We start from the raw sequence: 10282 nt of genomic DNA, 5'->3' as shown, positions 1-10282 counted from the left end.
TATAAATAATATTTCTGTATATTTCAATGCATGTAATCTCAAAGATTGGAATAAAATACACTTCATACCTGTATTGGTGAGGTTAGCCCATATTTCATTAAAAAAAAGTTCTTCGTAAAAACAATATGCGCTTACCCAAAAAAAAAAAAAAAAAAAAAAAAAAAATGCACCTTCGCTTCCCACTGTGGGAACCTCTGACCTGGACCATATGGAAATGAAAGGCAAAAGGTGATAAAAAGAGTGCTTGAGACTTCATGCAAGTCAGAATACAAAGTAAATCTAATGATATGACTAATGGCTTGCATGTCCAATATGTGTTAAAAGCAGATGCAACCAAATAATAAGAGAAAGTCAATATGGTACTGCAAATGCACGGGTGTGCTTTGGTAAAGCCCTTTTACAAAAACAACAGTAACAACTAAGTTTCAGTTCAGGAGTACTGCTTAGGAAAAAATACTTAAGAGATCCCATTCACAAATAGATTATTATTATTTCTTCCTGTTGAGGGGGGAGTTCCCATCCTTTGAAGGGTACTGGTAGCAATTGCACAGTGTGGTTATGTCTGGCTATTATTACTGTTGGCCAAGGAACTCTAACTACCCTACAGGTATTCAGGATTGCGACTTTCTGGAGCCCTTGCAGCTGTTCCTGGAAGGCCTATTGCTGCTAGGCTCTTGTATAGGGTCTTTGGAAATGTGCTGGTGATTGACACACTGATCAGTATGTTCGTTACTTGTTCCATATGCCACATCTCTGATCTTCTGTCTTAGGTTTGTATATTTCCTCGTACGTTTTCTGTAGGTTGCCCAACACAGGCCACACACACTTCTGGAAATTACAGAGTTTTGTTTAATTCACAAGAGTACTGATGGTGCAGTTGTGGGAGACCACCAGTGGCACCTTACCCCTTGGCAGGAGGGGGTCTCCTTGCTTAGATTGAGTAGGTATGCCTCTTGTCTGTCTTAAAGGGCTAAATTTTTCCATTTAACCCTTTCCTTCTTGAGAACCAGGGTTGTCTGGCCTGTTGTGCGTAATCATCTTGTCTATTATTATTATGACATGGTCCCAGTACAGCTTGTGGATTCGGGTCTCTAGTACAGCCTATGGTTCTTACTTCTAATACGGTACACTTTTATTATTATTATTAGCCATATGGTACAAGGATGCCTGAGGCTTATGCTGCACCAACCAAAAAAAAAAAAAAAAAAAAAAATCCCACGTTACCTTGAGAGAGAGAGAGATTCAGAAATAGAAGGGAATCGCCAAGAAAGCAAGAAACAAAAGAATGATGATATCCAGTTCAGGACCTCGGGTGTGCCAACCAGATACTCACAGATGTGAGCCCCTGGGGTAACTTTCTTTGATCAACTGGCATTTCCTTGCTAGCTTCTGATGTATTATACTCTGACCTGGTCATGTTTGTGCCTGTACTCTGTCTGGATGATGTGTTGGATTGTTTCTGGGGCTAGGTGGCATTGCCGACATGTGTCATCTATCATTGGGTTCCTTAATGATGTGTTTTCTGTAGTTCCTGGTGCCAATTACCTGGTTTTGAATGGTGAGATATGGTCAGTCTCTTCATGGCCAACTTCAGGTGGTGTTAGTGGCTCTTGGTCATCATTGTTCTTGCCTTTCTCATGATCTCCTTCAGCTTGGTTTTAGTCCACTTTATGATGCATTGAAGCCATTTTATCTATGTGCTCTTGATGAAGGTCATTGTAGTGTCTGCAATGGAATGTCTTCTTTGCCCATCTTTCTATCTTCATTCTTCCATCTGGGCAGGAGCGGTCTTCTTGCTTAGACTGAGTGGAGTATGCCTCTTGTCTTCCTTAATTATGGCCTAGTAGAGTGGTACTGTGTTTTTCTGGAAGTTATCCTTTATGTTCTAAATTGCTTTCTTCTGTTGCTGGAAAGGAGGAATTCCTTCCTCCTTCTTTCCAAGATGTGGTCAGTCACTCCACGACCAACTTTGGGTGGTGCTGGTGCCTCTTGGTCATTATTGTCCCTGTATTTCTCATATTTCACCCCACGGGCTCACATCTGGTGAGTATGGGCTTGGCACACCCAGGGTCCTGAGCTGGATATCATCATTCTTCTCTTTCTTGGTGATTCCCTTCTGTTTTTCTCTCTCTCTCTCTCTCTCTCTCTCTCTCTCTCTCTCTCTCTCTCTCTCTCAGGGTAACTCGGAAATTTTTTTTTAGCTGGTGCAGCTTAAGCCTGAGGCTTCCTTGCACTATATGGCTAGTAATAATAATAATAATATCTCCTTCAGCTCACTTTTAGACCATTCTATAATCCCAAAGGAGTATGTTACCACCAGGACTGCATAGGTGTTTATGGCTTTAATTGTGTTCCCTCTGTTCATTTTTGCTTTAAGTAGGCTTCTAAGTCTCTGATGGTATTTTTCTGTCTGGCAGACCTTTTTGCTTTAACTGCCTGTCATTCCTGTGTATTTCTAGGTCTCTTCCCCTGGCATGGCTTTGATCTCTTCACTTGTTTAGGCCGAATAATTTTTCCCTGATGAAGTCCATGGGCCTTGCATTTGTCTAGTCCAAATTCTATCCTGATGTCATTGCTAAATTCTTCAGTGATCTGAAGTAGGTGTTGAGTTACTCTTCGGTTGTCATGTAGAGCTTGGTGTCATCCCTGCCATCAGGTGGAATAGGATGTACAAAAGTCTCCTTTCTTCTTTGAGGGTATATCTGTACTTGCTGTTGTTGAGCATGGTGGGTAGTAGCTTGAGTGTTAAACAGAGCCACAGTGGGCTCAAGACATCTCCCTGAAAGATTCTTCTTCTGATGGCGATCAGTCTGGTTGTGGCGTTTTTGACCTTGATTGTGGTATTCCATTTTGCCATGGTTGCTTCTAGGAAGTTTGTCACTGTCGGGTTGACTTTGTGGATCTTCAGCATCTCTGTTAGTCAGCTACGAGGTATAGAGTTGAACGCCTTGCAGTAGTCGATGTAGGCCATGTACAGGTTGCGGCGCTTTTTGTAGGATTTCTATAAGTGTGGCCTCAATGGTTAATTGCTCCTTGTCCTACGCTCATCTGCTTGCATCTCTTCTGTTTCTTGGCCATGATATTTTGGCTCTTCAAGTGGACTGATACGGGAGCCGTTCGTGTTCAAAGCCGCTAAGTCGACTTTTTTATTATTTATTGATTTTAAATTAATATTTTTGATTTAAATTTATTAGTATAGTATTTTTTGTGATTTTTTGATTAATTTGGTGCATTTATTCATTACTCGGCCTTGTAATTGCATAGAAAACCACAGTCGATTCTGCCCTGGCGACATTGTATCGACAGTGGCACGGGAATGCCATTGTTTTTCGTATTGGTATAGCAGATATTGTAAGTTTCGGCGTAACTTGTAGCAGTATAAACAGTGTTAGTAGAGGATTATAAATTATAGCACTGCTTACGTGTTTTATTAATTTAACTTGTCACGTAGACATAAAGTACGACAATAATAATATTAGTAGAGCTTTTAGAATTGGTGATTTGGCATAGATTGTGTTCGCTAGCATGAGAGTTCGAACCACGTGGGTGGCAATAGATAGTTTTATTATATATTATAAATACTTCGATTTTACAAACGTAATGTTTTAACTTAGTACATATAACTTAAACTTGATAGGAGACACAAAATTAATATAACATAATTCGAAAGGAGATAAAACTCTACACTGAAATATATACAGGGTTGTTAAAATTAAAGTATCCCTATGTAGAGGGCTCTGGAGCGAGTTCTAAGGCTCGTACTGAAGAGAAATTTGGACAACAGGTACAATAAAGAATGCACTCGCCATTTATTTAAAAAAAAAAAAAAAAAAGTTACAAAATTTGTCACTGTATGTGGCGTGTAACTATCTTAGTTACGATTATGCAAATAACTTACGTTATTTGCGTAATCGTAAGTTATTGCACCACTACTCAGCTCTACTCTACTGTATAAAAGCAAAGCACTCTCTTGTTTGTAGATGTTTGCCTGCACTACAGCAGCAATGCCAATAACGTTGCAGGAAAAGGCCCTATTAGTGAAGCTGTACTATCAGAACAGTGCAGCTGCGACTATCAGATAATTCCAGCATCAGAAGTGCATAAGGCGTGGGGTGGACCTATGACTGTTTGTGCTGTCTGCAAAATGACTGCGAAATTTGAATTAACAGGACATCTTGGTGGTCAACCAGGTAGAGGTCGAAAACGAGTGGACTCCTATCGTGTTGAAGATGTGGCTATGGCTGTCGTGGATTTATCAAGTCAATCTCCATGTGGTAGCGCAAGTGAAAGAACAATGCAAGCTCAAAGTGATAGAACTGAAAAATGGTGTTTCTGGAAATAAAAAATTGCTGAAGAATTTGGTATCGGCCAACAAGCTGTATCAGATATTAAAAAACAAAAAGAATCAAGACATTTCCTTTAAAATTCGATGTGACAAGTGATAAAAGCAGTCTATCAAATAGACAGATGTTAAAAAAAAAGCCAAAAGAAGTGTTGCTGGGAGAAGATGAATTTCAGTGGCATCCACAGCAACAAAGGCACCTCTGTAGCCAGGTGGGCAGGAGCAGCAGTGCATAACACACGCTTCTTGATTAGACCGGGATTCGAGCCCGTGACCACCAAATATGGAGGATGCGGAAAGGTCAGCGAATGACCACTGCATATCCCCGGAGCAATATGGCCTTAATTGCTAATGCTCCTAAAAACCAAATAACAACAACATCCACAGCAACGATGAAATGGTGTTGGCATGCAATGCTAGTGCCACCTCATAAATGTATAAAATGACAAAACATTTATCCTTCTATCGATGGATAAATTTATTCTCTTTTTATAGTTTTTAAATAAGGCTCTATGGTGATATTTTTTAAATATATTTTCATCCGGTCCACCTATATCATTAAATTTTCCATTTATTTTGTGTTCTGAGGGTTTTTTTTTTTTTTTTTTGTCTTTTAGGGCTATCTTTTGCTTCACTACTCCAGATGAGTGAGGGTTTACTGTATAGCATTATTACTGCATTGGGATAGAAGTTTAGTGTAATATTTTTAATTGTATTAAATTTATATTTGAATTGTATTAAAATTGAATCGAAATTATGCCTTGGAACAGAGCAGCAAAGCAAAAGCTCGGGTAGTGGGAGTGCTGTGGCTCAAGGGGGACTGGGGGGGGGATTGTCCTCTGAATCACAGCCTTTTGAAATGTACTGCTTGTTTGATGTTTGTGGAGCAATCATGAACGAGACATGATATTGCCAAGGGGAATGTCTTTGTGTGTGCTCGATGTAAGGAGTGTGAGGAAATGGGCACCAACTCAGTGTTAAGGGCTTTTTGAGAACTTGAAGAACAGGGTAGATGCCCTTGAAGGACTTAAATTGAGGGGCCCATCAAGCTCTCAGCTGCCCACATCAACGCCAGAGCTTGCACTTGAACATCAGGCAACAGAGCGCCAAGGCAGAATGCGCTGGTCTCATAGGAACTAGTTGTTGTCGGTGACTCTATTGTCAGGGAAACTAGGAATATATTGTGCAAAAAGGATAGGTGGAACAGGACCAAGGTATGTCTGCCAGGGGCAAAAGTTGATGACATTGCAGAGCAGATATCATCGTTTAAGGGCACAAAAGGTGATGTTGTACATGTTTGCACCAATGATATTAAGAATAGGAGAACAGCAGAATTATTTAGCAAGTACAAGTCAATGTTGAAAAAAAGCCTTGAGTTAGGGTTTAATTTGAAGGTGTCTGCGATTCTACCCAGACACGATAGGAGGGGGAGTATACAATGAGAGCATTGCCAATCAATTTGGCCCCGGAGAGATTGTGAAAGGCTAATGAGGTAGAATGTTTTTCAGCCTGGTCTGTGCTTGTTAACAGGAGAGACTGCTTTTTCAGGGATGGGATACATTTAAATAGAAAGGGTGTAAGAATATTTCCTTATGCTATCGAGGCAGTAGGTGGGTCGGAAAACTACTAGCTTGGGGGGATGTGCGGACTAGGGGCTCACATCTGGTGAGTATGGGCTTGGCAAATCCAGGGTCCTGAGCTGGATATCATCATTCTTCTCTTTCTTGCTTTCTTGGTGATTCCCTTCTATTTCTGATTTCTCTCTCTCTCTCTCAGGGTAACGCAGAAATTTGGTTTTTGCAGCATAAGCCTCGGGCTTCCTTGCACCATATGGCTAATAATAATAGATTAACAGTAGCCACTGGCAGAAGTGAAAGTGATTCTTGCACTGCTTCTATTGGAATGAGCAGCAGCCTGGAAAACATGGTGCCAGGGATTTCAGAGACTGCTGGGAGTCATTGGGGAACAAGTAAATACATGGGCTGTGTAAGGGTAGCTAAGAATAAGAACACGTGCACGTTTACTTGCATGTACACCAATGCTAGGCGTGTAATAAATAAAATGTGAAGTGCTGGTTAAAACATCAAGGGCAGATATTGTTGAGATATCAGAGACATGGTGTCACACAGAAATAAGAAATGCAGAATTTGAATTTGGGGAGTACAATATGTACAGGAAGGGAGAAGGGGTTATGCTATTAGTTAAGAAACACATGAAATCTAAGGAAGTGCATCCAGTTGACATGAGTGGACAGTGCAGTGTTGAGTCAGTTTGGTGTGACATAAGCACTAGGAAAGCAAAATTGAGAGTAGAAGTGTGCTATAGGCCTAATGACTCTGATGAGTATAACGAACAGCTGTACATAGAAAGAGTTGGTCAGTAAATCAGATTGTCTTATAATGGGGAATTTTAATTCCCCAGATATTATTATTATAATTAGCAGTATGGTGTAAGGACTCCTGCGACTTTTGCTGCACCAGCCAAAAAAAAAAAAAAAAGAAAGTGAGAGGTGTGTGTCAGAAGAAGAAAGGAATCACCAAGATAAGAGGAATGATGACATCCAGCGCAGGACCCTAGGTGTGCCAGGGCCATACTCACCAGATATGAGTTGACTGGAACTTGTGGGTTGGTTATTCACACCCTAGCAAGACGTTTGTGGATTTATTGGATGATTGTTTTCTATAGCGGCATGTTTGATTATCAGTAGTCATTTTTTATGCATTAAGAATCTGCAGATAAAGGAGCCACTATCACAGTCTGCTGATATGGGATTTACTCAGAGGTAACTACCGTCAGGGGGAAAAGGAAGGATTTCTGTTTTCGTAAAGGTGACTACGGAGGTCTGAGACTGTTTTTAAATTCTATACAGTGCAACCAACTGATGATGTTAACAATAGCAAATTTTGGCCTAAATGAATGTCAGACGAACTAATGAGACATTTGACAGAGAAGAAAAGTGCGTGGGATGCATATAAATTAACAGGCAACCTAGAAGCCTAGGGAAGATATAAGCTGGTCTGTAATCAAGTCACAAAGGAGTTTAGGCAGGTTACGAGAAATCTTTGGCAAAGGATGCTTCATGTTTAGGCAGGCAGAGGATGCTTTACACAAGTAAAGCATCCTTTGCCAAGTTTACATAAGTAAAGAACTCTTTGATAAGAGTTCTTTACTTATGTAAACTCTAGAAGGAAGGGAATGAATTAGATTGTTCCACTTGATTTCGATGGTTCATCTGTTGATGATCCTGCTCAGGTAGCTAACAAACTGAATGAGTATTTTTGCCTCTACATTTACACATGAGGAGTTATTTATGGAGGGGAATACCAGAGATGTATTAAACTATGGTAGTGAGTTAAATGTTTTTTAATAACTGACAGAAATTGTTGAAGATAATTAACCCCGGGGGCTCACATCTGGTGAGTATGGGCTTGGCACACCCAGGGTCCTGAGCTGGATATCATCATTCTTCTCTTTCTTGGTGATTCCCTTCTACTTTTGTCTCTCTCTCTCTCTCTCTCTCTCTCTCTCTCAGGGTAATTTGGGAATTTTTTTTTTTTGGCTGGTGCAGCATAAGCCTCAGTCTTCCTTGCACCATATAGCTAATAATAATAATAATAAACATAAAAAAGGCACCTGGGGTGGATGGGATCTATCCAGTTATATTAATGGAGGCAGTAAAGGAAGTAAGCAAACCCTTAGCCATAATTATGAGAGCTTCCTTGAACTTAGGGGAGATACTCATGGACTGGAGATGTGGAAATGTATCCCCAATTTACAAAGGGGGTTCTAAGGGTGACAGGAGTAATTACAGACCAGTTAGTTTAACTTTTGTCCCGGGTAAAATATTGGAGCCACTGGTTAAAGATGCATTGCAGGATCATCTAGACAAGAGTGCTGCAATAATTCAGACACAGCATGGGTTTGTTATGGGAAAGTCTTATCTGATCAACTTGATAGGATACTGTGATGTGGTCACAAAGGAACTGGATGCAAAACATAATTTTCATATCATATACATGGATTTCAGGAAAGCTTTTGATACTGTTGCACGTCAGCATTAGTTGAGACATATGATACAAGAAAGCAAGCTTATACAGCATCAGCCAAAAAAAAAACAAAAAAAAAACAACTCTTCCCATTTCACCCATCCAGTCACTCCAAATGTTTGTCTAGTCAGCCTTAAATTTATTTAAGCTATCAACTTCCACAACAGCAGATGGAAGTCTATTCCAGCAATCAACTACCCACTGGCTAAAGGCAAACTTCCCCACATCTATTCTACAACTGTCTTTCCTCAATTTGAATCTATTCCCCCTCAGGTTCTTAATGTGAGCAAGCGGAAGAATCTCGTCAGCATTGAGCCTGCCGAAATCATTCAAGGCCTTATACACCTTGATCAGATCACCTCGAGGTGCCTAGTCTTCAGATGCTGCAACTTGCAGAACTTTAAGCATTTCTTCGTAAGTGCACCCATTTGTTCCTCTCACTAATCTTGTTGCCCTTTTCTATACTCATTCTAGCAACTCTAGAATGAGGCCTCCAGACCTGTATCCAGTACTCAAGGTGTGGCTTGACCATTGCCTTATACAAAGGGATAATCACCTCCTTGTTTCTGTTAGCAAAATTCCTATATATCATTCTCCACCTCCCTGAGTGTAGTACCACACAGTTGGTATGCTTCTCTTGGATTACTGCTACCCATATGCAGCACTTTGCATTTGGGATGATAATTGGATGGAAGGGATTTGTCACCATTTTTTAGGAACTGGCTGGATATGAACAAATTTCCAAGTAGAAGGGAAAACACTGGTGAAATAAGAAAGTGTAAAAAGGTGACATAGAACAGTAGTAAGCTCAGGAGCATGGTTTTGAGAACAAGTGATGAAATACCATCAGAGGATGGTGCTTTCCTGGCATCAAGGCTATTTAAAATTCTTCTGACATCCTTTTGATAGAAGACCACAGAAGGCATTGTATAGTGTATCGGGAATGGTGGGAAGTGGTTTTTCAAGATCATCAATTAGAAGAAAAGTAGGATATGCTAACTTTTGTTTAGGGGATGAGGTTTCTACATCTACTTTGGGATTTTATGAAGTCTAGGCTTACGGTAGATTGATAATTGAATCCCACTAGTTTCAGAAACATGCCCTTAAAAAGGAAGATAATACAGCATATTGAACATACCAAGTGTAGAAAACTAATTTCCATAATGTAGTTACCAATAAACTAAAAATTTTGCTATAATAGATACATAAAATGTTTTTCCTTTAGTTTTAGCATAGTTTAATATTCATGTAATGCCCTTTTCATAACATTTTAAAACTTAGCTATTTTTAAAATTGTAATATATAAAATTTTTATAACCAAACAAAATGAGGTTATAGCATTCATGAGATTGTTATGTTATGTTATGTTATGTTATATATTGGAATTAAATGTGAATTGAAATTTCATTTCTCAAAGAATTTATTTCTCTAACTCTTTATCAAGTTTTTAAATTTTGATTAAAATAATTGTTTCTTATTAGGAACTTTTTCATATAGTGAAGGTAGAGTAGAGGAAGAGCCTAAGGCCCTTAGTTGTAGGTAAATCATATCTAGAGGCCTTCCTGATAAGTTTTTGTCTTTCCAATTTTCTGTTGTACCACTGAATAGAGTATAGCATTTTTTTGTTTGCATCTGGGCTAGTATGTTTTGCACTGTTATGCGATTAATATCATTTCAACTTTAGAATAGCTTGGAAAAGCTTCAGAAAACTGTTTATGCATGATGACGATGCTCCTCCACATATTACAATGTAAAACAGGTGTTATCAAACACAGAAATGCTTTTTGGGCTGACCAAAACAGTTTTTTTTTTTGGTGGTGGTGGTGGGGGGGGGGAACAGCTGGTCATGCAAACGTTGTTCTCTTTGGAAATGAGAGACTCGCAGGCCACAATG

The 10282-nt window shown here is 39.5% G+C and overlaps 1 protein-coding gene across 1 annotated transcript in view; it reads left to right on the top strand.

The window, feature by feature from the left end:
• The first annotated feature begins 3013 nt into the window (after positions 1 to 3013).
• The window catches only part of LOC150084781 (uncharacterized), a 55905-nt gene continuing 48636 nt past the window's right edge, over positions 3014 to 10282 (top strand). The window contains exon 1 of the mRNA XM_090376354.1: positions 3014 to 3115. Coding sequence (XP_090232480.1) covers positions 3077 to 3115 — 39 coding nt within the window. The 5' untranslated portion in view covers positions 3014 to 3076. The remainder of the gene's footprint in view (positions 3116 to 10282) is intronic.

The sequence above is a fragment of the Mastigoproctus giganteus genome, chromosome 6, assembly GCF_048544385.1.
Source record: "Mastigoproctus giganteus isolate SK-2022 chromosome 6, ASM4854438v1, whole genome shotgun sequence".
NCBI classification, from domain to species: Eukaryota; Metazoa; Arthropoda; class Arachnida; order Uropygi; family Thelyphonidae; genus Mastigoproctus; species Mastigoproctus giganteus.
This window is presented reverse-complemented; position numbering and strand designations above follow the sequence as displayed.